General features: G+C 26.7%; 1 protein-coding gene across 5 annotated transcripts in view; it reads left to right on the top strand.

The window, feature by feature from the left end:
- Positions 1 to 15,085, top strand: part of LOC129912507 (cytosolic purine 5'-nucleotidase) — a 120,312-nt gene that overhangs the window by 52,959 nt on the left and 52,268 nt on the right. Inside the window, exon 1 of one of the 5 annotated variants that reach the window (XM_055990783.1) lies at positions 5,562 to 5,737. The exons of the other annotated variants lie outside the window; for them this stretch is intronic. Coding sequence (XP_055846758.1) covers positions 5,715 to 5,737 — 23 coding nt within the window. The 5' untranslated portion in view covers positions 5,562 to 5,714. Of the gene's footprint in view, positions 1 to 5,561; positions 5,738 to 15,085 lie in introns of those variants that run through there. 5 annotated transcript variants of the gene reach the window in all.

The raw sequence follows: 15,085 nt of genomic DNA, 5'->3' as shown, positions 1-15,085 counted from the left end.
AAAAAAATGTCTGACAATTTAATATTTATAACAGCGCCGCTACAAATTTATACCAACTCAATGCTGACATAATAATACAAAAAAAAAAAAAAAAAAAAAAAACATTTTCAAACTTGACCAAGTGCACTTCATAAATAAAAATGGTAGGTAAGCGTGGGTTGTTTTCATTTAACCATAGGTAGGGTGACCAACATTTATATGAATTTATTAATATAAACTATTGTTAATTGAAAAGTGGAAAACAAACACGTTTGACAAAATAAGTTTCAATGAGTCGTTGTATCACTCGTTACAGCAGTGCTAGCTAGATATCCAGCGTGGTGGAAGTATACCATGAAATTTGTTCATTTTTATAAGCCAGTACACTGATACATTTCACAAAATTATTACTTAAAACATTATTAATTATTCTGTAAATAAAAAAAAAACAGAGTTTATCTTTTTTAAGACTTTAAAAATGTTGGAGGTAGACTATTCAAGTAATTAAGTTTTTTTTTTCAAAAATGGAATTTTTATCAATAAAATCATTCCTATAACTTCTTTAACGCTTTCCGTTGACGAATTTCAAAAAGTAAATTGTACGAAAAAGAACGACAAAATTGATGGCTTTCGAAATTCAATTTGTTTAAGATTTTCTTTGAAATTTGATAAATTCCTGATATAATAAAGAAATATGAATGGCACTATTCTTTTCGATAAAAAAATTCTGGAAAACTTCGCAAAATTAATTAAATAAAGGAAGTGTACTGTTATAGTTTAGATATTTCCAGTTTTGATGACTAATTTTTGGTGATTTTTTGACTATTTTTGTTATAGCTCATTTAGTTTGTTATTAGCCTTGTTTCAGCTTGACTTAAAAACTTAAAACTTTATAATATAACAAAACATCCTTGTTTTTTTAATTTACAAAATATAAAATTTCAATAAATCTTGTATTATTTTCAAAAATTTAATAAATTCAAAGTATTAAATTCGGGATCGGGTCCAAATTCTGGCTTCAAAATTCTGCTTTTCAAAATTCTGCTTTTTCAGCGAAAATTCTGTTTTTCAAAATTCTGTTTTTTTTTTATTCTGTTTTTCAAAATTCTCCTTTTTAAAATTCTGCTTTTCAAAATTCTGCCAGCATTATATTTGAACAAAAAAATTCTGCTAATTCTGTTTTTTTTTATAGCATATGCGCTGGCTAAAGAAAAATACACCTCATTAATGTAATTCAACATTGGTACTTTCCTAAATTTTTTTATTAAAGTGTCGCAAATATTTTTTGAAATGCATATACTGACTTTCTTTCAAATAAAATATGTATACTAATTGGAACCGATGTTGTACATTCCTTTTCTTATTCAAAATTTGAATATTCATCTTTATTTGATAAATTAATAAATTTTTAGTTATTTTCGGAAATGTTTAATATTAAAAACCTTTTCTTAATATTTTCAAATTTATTCATTTATAAAACAAAAATTAATTCGCATTTAAAAAATGACAAATTATGTAGCTTAGTAATCAAATAAGCAGATAATTTTTCAAAAAGATGATTTTACAGAATTCTGCAAAAAATTAAAAAAGGGTTTGGAAAATGTTAAAAAGCGCGCGTTTTTTAACATTTTCCAAACCCTTTTTTAATTTTTTGCAGAATTTTGAAAAGCAGAATTATGAAAAGCAGAATTTTGAAACACAGAATTTTGAAAAACAGAATTTTGAAAAGCAGAATTTTGAAAGCAGAATTTTGTAAAGCAGAATTTTGAAAGCAGAATTTTGACAAAAGAATTTTGACCCCGGCAGAATTTTGACCCCAACCCATTAAATTCATATAAAATTTTAGTGTAACCTCATATTAAACATAAATTTTAGTTCGCCAAAATTTGCAACAGTGCACAAACTCTTCCGATAAAAAAATTTTGAACCTTTAAATCGGTTTCCTTGGTTATGCTTTCATTGAAAATAAATGTTCTCCTTTACTTAAATACCAACAACTATTGATTGGTCTTCAATTCCATGGAAAGACACTACCATTCAATGAGAACGTCCCCAGGCAGCCAAACTGATCTGTTGAAAGATCTGGTAATAGCTGCTGATTCTGTTCTAAAAAAAAAGATGTGGTTTTATCACATGAACCTGGCGAAACACTATGTGTGTTGTGTGAGCAATCGGTTCAACAGTTTTACCTTGTTATTAGTTATGACTGTATGTAATTTGAGATTTCTCAGTTTCAATACAAATATTACAGTTTTGGTTTGAAATTTTGGGAGATTTCAGCTAAAATTTACCAGTTTGGAAGCCATAGTTAGCATTAAGGACAATATAATATGCTTTGAGCTTCGACTTCGAACTTCAAGTGGAAAAAAATAAGTAGCACGAAATTTCTTGATAAAAAAAAAATTATAAAAGGAATATTTCCAAAAATGGAACATGATTTGGCTCGTGAATAGTTCCATTTTGGAATTTTACAGTCAAGTCTGAAATTTACAAATATAGTAGCGTTCAGTAGAGACCTTCGGTAAAGATTTACTAGTTTTTTTTTGACGTGATAATGTCTTATAAATCAATGAACCATGGCAGCCACCACAAAAAAGTGACGCCATTTTCTAACGTTACACTCTAAATAAACTATTAGAGTTACAAAAATCTTCTATAGCTTACCTATTTGAAAGAGCTTAATCCAAATGAGGGATTTTTAAAATTTCCGTCATTTAATAGGGTAAACAGGGGTTAAACGGAAAGATGAAATTTGGGCTAAAATCTAAACGAGAAGTCGTAGAGAATTGAAGAATAACTGCATTTAAGAAAAAATGTTTAAACTAAGCTATAACGTTTTGTTTGAACGCTGTACACGTGTTAAGGCTATGACAAAATGATGATTTTGGATAAAGGAATTTTTTTTTGACAATTCTAAAGATGCTAGGTGAAAGATGACTGAAAAAAAATTAGGCTTCTGATACGGATTTTTTTCCAACACTCTGCGTTTCGAAATATGAATTTTTGAAAAACACCTTGTTTTTTAGGGGTAATTTTTGATTTTTAGCTTTCTTTTTTGGAGTTTTCAAAAAATTTAAACTTATAGGAGGTTTTGACCTATGCATACATGTGCAAAAACTTGGAATCGTTTAGTGAGTTTTGACTGAATAACGGAAGTAACAAGTTTTTTAAAAAACACGTTTTTTGGCCGTTTTTAACCGATTTTCATCGTTTTTTCTTTTTATCTTTTTTTCTTTAATAGATACAGGAATAAAATATATAGAGTAGTGATAGACCATGACTACGACTATATGTGTGCGATTTCAATCATTTTAGTAAACATGATTTTGAGATAACGGTAAAATAAAATTTTAGAATTCAACAGGTTATAACTTTTGACCAAGAGCAGATAGAAATTTTATTAAAATTTTATGAGCATCCTGATACAATTACCTTTCATTTGGTATATCACACATAACGGTAGACCAACAACACAGTCTGCAAATTCGACATGCTTGACTTTAAAAAATTCTAACTTCACTTGTAGGCATCTTTGAAATGAAATTGATACGTCATATGAAAGGTGAAATAATAAGCTTTCACATGGTCAAACAAAAAAATTGATTCCATAGCCTGAGAACATAAAAATAAATGTTTTTTTTTTTTGCTTTTTTTAATGAAATTTGATCGAGTTCAAAAAATTCTAGCTCTTTTTGTAGATGTCTCATAGACCTGATCGATAAATATATTTTGAGCTAAGACAATAAGCTTTCAGATGATATAAAATTGTGTACCTATAGGTTGTTAGGGAAGAAATGGAATTAATGACGTGAGAAGATAAAAATTCATGTTTTTTTTTTTGCTTTTTTTGATGAAAATAACTGTTTTCCATAAATTATTTTTATACCTTTTGCGCATTGTAAAAATTTAAAAATGGTTTTATTCTTAAGAAGAAATACTTGGCTTTTAAATTGCATAATTTTTTTTGTAAGTAAAATAAAAAAAATTAATATAATCAGAAAATAAAAAAGATATTTTTTTTTGGCTTTTTCTTGTAAATTATGATTGTTTGAAATAAGTAAACGCTTCAATTGACTCATTTTAAACAAAAGCACACAACCTGTTTTCTGACGACGTTATCACGTAAAATCATCGTCCGTAAATCGGCTTTACAGACAACCTCCTTTTTTTTTAGTTTATGAAACTTATTTAATACGAAAGTTTATGCGAAACTCTAGAAATTTTAGCATAAAATTAAAAATCAATCTCATCTACTTATACCAATCTCATGAATCAATCAATTTCAGCTGAGAATTCAAAAGTTCCTGATAAAATCTCAAAATTTTAGCTAAGATCTAACAATTTTGGTTAAGAATTTAATAGTTTAAGCAGAAATCTATACTACTTTAAGTTGAGAATTCAACAGTTTCTGCTGAAAATTCAATAATAACAGCAAAAATCTACCAACTTCAGCTGAATATTTAATAAGTTTGCTAGTTTCAGCTAAAATCATAGGCGGTTCAAAATTAAATTGATTTACCTACAAGTTTTTCCTGAAGGTTTTAAGTTTCCACTAAGACAGTGGTAGTTAACTAACATTAAAGTATATACCTACTTTTGATAAACCATCCGGTCTGGTCACCCTAACACACTCAATAAAGGTTGACCTTAAAAAAATGCACCCAAAAAATTTCCATTCATTATGTCTCTCTTTTTTTATTTTTACAATGCCATTCAAGCCCTATTAATGTTTTGGTATTCTTTCACTAAAATATCCAACAACCTAATAATAATTTCCCATCCATAATAACTACCTACTGTCTGTCTATATTGCTTGCTTTCACGCTCAAAAACTCGGGGCTAATAAAGTAGTCAACTTAAATGATGAAAAGTGATAGTAAGTGATTAGTCGAATGAAAAAGCACGACATCAGACGACATACATGTGCACTGCTGCCGCGCCGCTACACTTGACTCAGTGAATGAATTAGGTACCTCTACCGGCTATATACCGCATCCCACTATGCGCCTTTTTAAATGATAAGTAGCGCGTAGTATACTTCTAATATAAATTGGCACATGGTGAATTTCTTTGGCGTACTCACTTTCAAGTATCTAGATACTTATTCATAAACATAATGTCAATTTTTTTTTTTTTTTTTTTATTAGCAGTTTTTCTAGACTCAACTTTTTTTTGTTCCAAAGCAAAAAAAAAACGACAACGATATTACAGTTCACGCTAGAGCCAAGACACGTGCGGACGGTCGGTGGAAGATATTGGTTGTTGTCGTTTGGTTACACTTTACACACATTTTGTCGTGTCAATTTTATCGCATTTATAATATCGTAACTATTTAATGAGAATTTAATGAAAAATTCATTACTATTTTTTTTTCTGTTTGTTTTGTTTATTTCTCTTGAAGTGAATAATTATATTAAAAAAAAAGTTCGCGAAAACAGAAAAGCATAGCAAACTTTTGTGATATCCTTTTGCAATTTTTCTCGTACAACCGTGTTTATAACTCTTTTAGTCCTTAGAGGGAATATTTATTCATTTTGTCATCAACCCTCTCTAGTTTTTGTTAACCCCGTCTTATAGTTGAGTTGTTTTGTTGACGTCATTGAGAAGAGGTTTATGATTATTTTTGTGATATCTTTTAAGTGAGAAAGTGGTCTTCGCAAACGTGTGTGTGTGCTTTGGTGCATTATAAGTTTAAACAACAGAGCATTTTTCCACAAACGGAAGCCAACAAAATAATGTTGACAACAACTTACGAAAGGTGAACAACAAAAAAAAAAAAGAAATTTTAATTTAAATTAAGAAAAAAAAAAAACCAAAACAAAAGAAAACTGTGTAACTTACAACAATTGAACCGGTTTGCATGCCTCCATATTTAATTTATTTGGTTCATACTAAAATTGACCTGCCACAATAATAAGTTATACAAATAACATGGTTTGTTTGTGTTTTTCTTACATTGTATAATAAATAAGCTTTGAATTCATTCATTTTTGGTAGCCAAAGCACAGTATGGCTAGAAAGAAATGTGTACATGTACATGGTTTTATTTGTTCCCAATTTTTTTGTAATTGCTCATCTTCCATGCACCTTTAGTACGGTGTGTGAAGTTAAACCTAATTTTTTAAATTGTTGTTTTTTTTTTTTTTTTAAAGCCATTCTAGATTGTTATTGATATTTTCCGGATTGTTTCCAAATTTTTAAATATTTGAAAATATCATTTTTTGAAAGTTTTAAAAGCTGTTTTTATTTTGTATGTGTTGTGTTTCATTAAAAAATGTTCTAACCATTGTTCCAAATAATTGGGGTGATAAAACTGTTATAATTTCTTAAGAAATATTTTTTCAAAATAACCCCAATCAAAGTGATAACGGTTTTTTCTCACAAGCTGGTTTCAAATTTAAATTTTCAATGATTAATAAAAATTGCTGAGTGAATTCAGTGTTTAAAAAGCGTTGAAAGTCAACTTGAAAAAAAAAACTTAAAAAATTCATCACAATATTTTTACATTTTCAAAAATTTACATTGTCCCATTTCCACTTAAAAACCCCTTTTAAAATGTTAAATATGAAAACTGGATCAATTTTTAAAAAAAATTAAAATCACGCAAACAACAGTTAGTACCAGACAGACGGACTTCCGGGACCATCTTTTTTGGCATTCTCTATCATAGTAATGTCATGGAAAAATGTTATCTCAACTTTTTTTTTGTACGAATGCATAACTTGATATACAGGGTGTCCCAAAAGTCAACGTCGAAACGAAAACGGTAGATAGGGTAGGTGGTGACAGTTATCAGAAAAATAATAAAAAAAATCGCAGCCATATATTGTGTGAGTTATGGGCATTCGAAAAAAAAATCAAAAAAATGGTCACCTTGTGACGGTTTTTCATGTGCCCTGACTACAAATCTTAATTTTTCTCATTTTTTTCTTTTGTTACGGAGCCTTGAATAACCCTGCTATCAAATGCATTCAAAAATTTTAACTCAGCTGCATCATTTTTAAAGCAAATATTACTTTTTTGCCCAACTATGTACTAAAAAATTTTACATGACTCTAATTCAATGAATCGTAGTGTAAAAAAAATGCACTAAGATGTTTCAGCAAGTTACCTTAAAAGTTGGTGTGTTCAATTCTCTTTTCAAAAAAATGGTATAACATTGTTGAGAATATTCCATAAATAACCGAGATAAAATTTATTTTCTTAAGAAATCCGACTATTTTATTAGGTAATTTTTCCATATTATTTAAGTTTTTGTATTCTGAAAGGTTCTGAAAGATTTTTTATTTAATCTTGCTTATTAAAAAATAAACTTTAAGAAATCTATAAATTAATGCTTTTCTTTAATCAAAAATCTAACTAACCTGTAACATGGAAATCAAAAAACAAAACTTACCTGTAACATGAAAATCTTATAAATCTTATAAAAATCAACTATTTTTGTTAAAAATAAAAAAAAATGTTTTTGAATTTTTTTTTGAATTTTTTTTGAGGTTACATCCAAAAATGAATATGATAAAAGTTGTAGATTTTTTAATTATATTAAACATTCGAATTTCTTTATTTTCGTTAAAAACCCTGATTCTTCAAAAAAAAAAGACATAATACCTTGAAAAACCTATTCACCCATAAACATACTTTGGTTATTGTACTTATATTTTAAAGGGTTCCCGATAGTAAGTTAATTTCTGATAGTATCCAATCCGTGATTTACTTTATTTTTATGCCTTATTTGGTTGTATTAAGTATTTGAATATTTTAAAAAACCATTTTTCATACAATTTCTTCCGTTACAAAAATATATCACACCCGTTATATTTTTCACTCAGATAAATGCTCACTGCAAAACTTAACAAAATCTTTTCTTAAATCTTAAAATATTGATAACATTAACAAACTGTGATTTTAAAAATATGCTAAATACATTATTTGTTGAAACTATTTTTAATAAATAAGGAAATAACTGTACCACAGCCGTTACAATGGAAAAGATAAGAAATTTTGTTCACTTCTGGGAGGCTAAATGCTTAAATGCCAAAAAATGTTTTCTCTTTGAACCAATGGCCAATATAATTTTGAATGAGCTATGGTTTCTTTTCTTTTACAACACTAGTTCAATTCTTTAAATTTAATTTCTATGGTGACCAAGTTGGTCATCCATGGATCAACAAAACTAAATTTATCAGCGTCAATGTTCTTGTTCAACACAATATAGCATTTCTTCTTTTGATTTTAATAACCATAAGTCGCCATAACATCGTTTGTTAAAAACCTTGACATTCATTTATTTGATCCAATAACACTGTATTTTTGACATGCACTTCTGATGTGTATGTCCTTTTCTTTTATATGCATTTATAATACTTGTTTCCAGCAAGGTTAAATTATATAATATAGGCATTTTTTGGTCATTTGATTACTAAAAACTTTACCATGTTCCACGTTAATGAAGGGGTTTCGACGTACCTATTCAAGGACCCGAAACTGGTCTAGAGATACTTTATTCATCCTCTTTATTTTGTTTGTCCATACATAAAGTTAATACTATTAAATTAGTACTGCATCAATTGAAATACTATTATACTTTCAATTCAATTTTATTTTCCATGAGTTTTATCGATTTTTTTTTTATCGCATGTGTGCAAAATCTCATAAATACGTAGGTAATGCCTTGAATTTTGCTCATATCCACTACACATGGAAACATGCAAAATAATAAAATAAAACAAAAAAAATAATTGCCTAGGCATGCAATAACTTTCCATTTATCGGAAATTTCCATCACAAAAGGAAATCGTATGTGTGGCGTTTTAATTGCAGGTGTTAATTGTTACAAATTTATAAATGGTAAAGTCTCTATATACACGAAATCATCGTATAATAAGGGTTCAAATAAATTACGAACAAATAATACAAATATTCCTAATTACTTTATCAGTAGTTGTTTGTGATGTAATAATTCTATTGGAATTTGATTATGATGCAGAACTAATTCCTTTTACGAATTAAATTCATAATGTTTAATATTTTTTTGAAAATTCCATTTAATTGGTTGGTATGGTATCAAGGAACTTATTTTTTAGGAGAAGATAGGGAAAATAATTTTCCTAGAAAAGTAATGTCAATATTGTCAATTATGTTGAATAGAGTAATGAAAAAAGGTTGAACCTTGAACTTGAAATTTGTTTAAAAATTATAATAAGAGGACTACTCGCTTACGGAAGGGAAAAAGTGGTTTTGGTCAAAAAAAAAAAAATAATAATTCAAACTAAAACACGATAAATCGATTTAACGCGTAACCACCATCCGATGTTTTAACTTTGATTTATATAAAAAGGTTGCAGGTGGCCATAATATGAGACGACAAGGTTGAAATTCGAAAAGAGCACATTGCATTTAAAAAATTACCAATTTTCAAAACTCCCGGAAAACTTTCCATGAAAAACTACCAAATGATTGACCTTTATCTTAGAAAAATTAATTTTAACAATTTTAATTTTTTGACACCCGCATTATTTAAACACGTGGTAAAAATATAAAATATTAAAGTAAAGTTCTTGTAGCTTTCGAAATGTTGAATTCATAAGTTCAAAAACTTTCAAAAGTTCAATTTTAGAAAAAGGATAAAAATGTCATAAATGGTTTTTTGGCTTTAAGACATCCATTGAATTAATTAATATTGTATGTGCTAACTACATACTTTTCTTTAAAAACAAAATGAATTTTTTTTGCGATTTAAAGTTATTATTATTAGTAATTTTAATATAGTGTTTTGAAGTATTGAATTCTTTCTTATAGCTTTGTCTTATAAATACCTTTGAAATTTTAACCAAATCAAAAGCAGGGTTGCAGAAAATAATTTTTTTATAATGCATTTGTAAAAAAAATATTTATTGTAACTGAAAAAAAATTGCATTGCAAAATGTGTGCATAAAATATTTTTTTTTTTTTAAATATTGGTCGAGTTTCTTAAAATTTAAGCATTCGACCATACATAACGTCAAATAGACAAAATTCGACAAATAAAAAAAAAAATTTGGTACACACATTTTGCATTAAATTATTTTGTTTTTCAATGCAGAAAATTTTTATTTGCAAATATTTTCAGTTTCTATAACAAATTTTTTTTAAATGCAAATTCATTTCGGTTGCAATAAATAATTTATTTTATTTCAAATGCATTTTTTTTCAATTAATATTTTTACCAACACAGTTTTCTAACTACATTTATTTCGCTTGTCGCACTGATTACGAAACGGTATTTAAAAAGTCCCTAACACCCCCAAAATCTGGATTTAGGGGCAAAAACGTTTTTTTTTTACCTTAACCCATTGAAATAAATCAAGCTTCGTCAAATTCTTACCCATTTTTTTTACCGATTTTTTTACAGTTTCTGATAGAAGATAAATATACCTTTTCAAAAATGTATGAAACATGTAACTCGGTTAAACCAACTAGAATTTATGAACTGTCAAAGTTCAAAAATTAAATTTTTTTCGTCATTTACCCAACTTCGACATCAAATTAAAGTATATATTTTCACAACAACATGCTGTTTTAAAAATATATTCTAAAATAATATTTATTTCCAAATCAAACGAGGTATTTTTTGTGAAAATCAGTTTAAAATTGGCTTAGAAAAAAAAATTTTACGATTTCAACCCAGATACAGAAATTCGAACTTTTAGGTATAGAACAAAAATGTTGTTTTGGCACATAGTAGGATAACTTGGGCGCCAGAATTTGATAACGGGTTTTTGTAGAGGAGTTCAATACAAACATTTTTTTCTTTGGGAGGGGCGTCTATCTCCCCCCGTTTAGGTGTTGCAGTTTTCTAAAAAAAAACTATCAAAATAAAAAAAAATTATTAAAAAACAACGGCAACACTTACAGTAATAAATGATACCATTTCCGAAAGACAAAATTGTACATTTAATTCTAATTTTTAAATCAATATATTATAACCAATGGTTAAAAATAGGCAAACAAAATTTTTTTAAACTCATTTTATCCTCCTTTTGTCCAGACTGTGAATTTTAATAAAAAAAATTACTCACCCAGAAAACTATCTCAATTGATTCCTTATCGAACCGTGAAAACTATATGTTTCTATGTCTTCTAGTTTTTGGGAAAATTGAAATTTAATTTGATGTCGAAGTTGGGTAAATGACGAAAAAAATGGAATTTTTGAACGTTGACAGTTCATAAATTCTAGTTGGTTTAACCGAGTTACATGTTTCATACATTGTTAAAAAATTATGTTTATCTCCTATCAGAAACTGTAAAAAAATCGAAAATGGGTAAAAATTTGACGAAGCTAGATTTTTTTCAATGGTTCTAGCCCCTAAATCCAGATTTTGGGGGTGTTAGGGACTTTTTAAATACCGTTACGTTATCAGTGCGACTAACTCTACAAAACGTGATAGGTCTCCGCCCGTGTATATTTTGAGTGTTACACCGTGCTATTTGAATTTAATTAAATATTATTTTTCCTATTTTTTTTTTCTTCATAGAAAGCTTTAAGATAAAGACTACGTTTATCATAAGAGCAAGTAAGTGCAATTCAGTCGTGCATTTTATTTTAATTTTAAAAGAAGGACCCTACTTGCAATATTACACAAATTTTTAGAATCAGAATCGTTGAGTGAAAAATAATCTTTTTCAATATTTGTCATGATAGATATCGTTAATATTGGGCTCCTGTCATAAATAAATACCTTGTAACAGTTTATGAAATTAAGTAATTGTCTTATGCAGAAGGTTCTCTTATAGCTCTTCAAGGATCTAATACAAAAAAATTATAAAGATCAAATGCATATTACCTTGAAAACAAAAACTCCAATTCAATAAATATCAAAAAACTAAATTTCTCTCCTTTCCGCATTCTAAGAACCTTGTAAAATCCATAGCATATTAAAATATTAAATGTATATAGGTGCTTATACTAAAAAAACCAAGGATAATATTTTAAAACTTAAAACTTTGAATATAGCCAAAAGGAAAATTACTTCTCCGAATTCTATATATTTTTCTATACCACCAACATCACACAAACATACAAATAAACTAAAGTCAAACGATGTTAAATCCTTCAAGTTTAGCTAATTTGGATCAAGGATAAAATTTTATAGTACACACACAAAAGATACAAAATGAAATATCGGATTTTATAGTTATCCTTCTAGCAGGAATGTTGTGTTATAGTTAAACTTCAAGGTGTCCTCTGATATGCTTCTATTGACAAGCATTATACGAGTAAGGTACAATGTAAGAAAGAAAAAAAATTCTTGTTAAATTAATCTAACAGAACCACCACACTGAGGGAAAAATATTGTAAAAAAGGACCTTTGAGGGTAAATGGTATTTTTTTTTTTTTTAATTTTATATTAAATTGAACTTCAAAAATAAAATCAACAAAATAGTTGAACCACTAGCATTAATGAATATAAAATCAGGCAAATAAAATAAAACTCAACCAATATCGTCCTTGAACTCTTCCCAGCTAGACCATAAAGCACACAGTAGCTTTCCAGTCGAAAATTCATTCATGTATAATTAACATTGTTCATGTTCATATCTTATCCAATAATTTTCTTTAAGTGCACAAAGGAAAAGATAAAGAAAAAATCCTGAACGAAGTCAGGATATAAAGAAGAAGTTAAAATTTCCTCGGTTTTTTATTTTAATGATTTATTTTGAATCCTTTGTTGAAGCGGATTAAGCGTAAAGGAAGAAAAATCTTCTTGATACCAATGAATAAATACGATGCAGTTCTTTTAAGATGCGAATACTTGCAGGATGTTGCTGCTCCTTGCTTCAGAAAAAAAAAAAAAGGATTTTTTTTCTTTTCTTTCCCAACGAATTTATTACATCCGTTTTAATTTTTTTTTCGTCTTTCGATAAGTAGAATTCAATGGACATCAAGTTGAAGGTACTCCCACAAGATAGGATGTAGGAAAAAAAGGATTTAAAAAAAATAAAAGAGGATATCACATTGAAACAAAGTAGGTATACATCAAGCACTTACTCAAATTAATTGATTTCGAAGAAAGAATGAAGGAAAAGAGTCCTGGACTATTTCAATACGAAGACTTAGAGAGAGAATATTTTTCTTAGGTAGAATAATTGTCCTTCTCATTGAATAGGAATATCCTTATAATTGGTCTGGATCCTGAAGATGTCCCTTGTGATTTTTTTTTCTTACCTTTATTTTTCTTTGAAAAAAACAATGAAATAAAATTTAGAAAAAGAATTTGTCTAAAAAGATTCTGGTTTGACAAAATTGATTGAAAAAGACGTTTGAAATCCTTTCGTCCTTGATAAAATGATTTGAAAATAAATTAAATTCATGTTTAAAAGATAAATTCTTTCACATTTTCTCACATTTTCATTCATTCCATTAATTAAAAGCATAATTTATTACATTTATATAATGGTTTAACTTCAATTAAGGACATTCACAAGCCTTTCAAGGACATTTCAAGAGAGAATACCCAATTATGTTTATTTTTTTCATTTTTTAAATCTCTCATTTAATTTATACCACAATATAAATTTTTTGTCATAATTTTAATGAAAGGGTCGATACTATCAGGCTCTTCTCAGGCTGACAAAAAAACAAATCAAGGACAAAGTTTTGACTTGGAGAAATATTTAAGATTCACAGGACAATAGAGAAATAGCAAACATTGTTTTTCTGTGAAGTAATTAAAATTGCAAATAATGTTATCTTTTTAAAGAACAAAAAAAAAAAGAAAATGTTCTTGAATTTATTATTTTTGAAAACTTTGGCATTTTACTTTGGAATTTAAGTTTCTATACTTTTTTGTCTCTAAAGTCTAGGACTTTGAAGAGATTTCCTTTTAACCTGAAAGTAAAAGGTTTTCAGTAAATAATAAAAGGAAATATAGATTATTTTATAAAATAAAATAAAATAAAATAAAATAAAATAAAATAAAATAAAATAAAATAAAATAAAATAAAATAAAATAAAATAAGATAAAATAAAATAAAATAAAATAAAATAAAATAAAATAAAATAAAATAAAATAAAATAAAATAAAATAAAATAAAATAAAATAAAATAAAATAAAATAAAATAAAATAAAATAAAATAAAATAAAATAAAATAAAATAAAATAAAATAAAATAAAATAAAATAAGATAAAATAAAATAAAATAAAATAAAATAAAAAAATAAAATTAAAGGAATATTAAAATAATAAAAAAAAAGAAAGAAAGAAAAAGCCACGGTTATAAAAAATATTTTTTTGTCTTCCATTATAAATTTAAAAAAAAATATTAATTGCAAATAAAACATTTTTGCATTAAAAAAATATTTTTATAAATAAATATGCAACTGAAAAAAAATCAAAAAAAGAATATTGCAACTGGAAAATATCTGCATTGAAAGAAATATTTCTTGCAAATAATAAAAAATGTGCATAGAAAAAGTATTATTGCAACAGAAAAAATATTTGCATTTAAAATATAATTTTTATTGCAATTAAATATTTTGTGCATTAAATATTTTGTTTTTCAATATTCGTCGAATTTCTTACAATTTTGGCTATTTGACCTTACATATTATGGTTTAAATAGCTAATGCATTGTCGAATAGCCAAAAATTGTAAAAAAAATCGACGAATATTGAAAAAGAAGTGTTTAACGTATATATAATGTATTTTGCATTTTTTTTTTTTTTTCAATGCAGAAAATTTTTTATTGGTGGCAAAATTTTTTTAATGCAGAATATATTTAGTTGCAATAAAAAATTTATTTTCAATGAATCTACATATTTTTCAGTTGCAATGACATTTTTTTTTTACAATGCAATTATTTTTTTTTATTTGCAATAAATGTTTTTTTTTTTAATTGATATTTTACAACCCTGTTCAAAGCCAATACAATATTAAGTTTAAAAAACATAAATCAAACCATTGCATTATAGTGAAACGATAATAACGATAATATTCTTGTCATGTTTTTCCCTCAATAAACTCATAATATACTTCTTTAAATCAATATTTACTATGACTCTTCTAAATGTTAAACATGTATTCAAAAACAACAAAGCTTCAAAGCTAAATTTTTAAAATTCCATGAG

This window comes from Episyrphus balteatus, chromosome 2 (genome assembly GCF_945859705.1).
Source record: "Episyrphus balteatus chromosome 2, idEpiBalt1.1, whole genome shotgun sequence".
Taxonomy (NCBI): domain Eukaryota; kingdom Metazoa; phylum Arthropoda; class Insecta; order Diptera; family Syrphidae; genus Episyrphus; species Episyrphus balteatus.
Note: the sequence above shows the minus strand (reverse complement) of the source record. Positions and strands in the feature narration are given on the sequence as shown.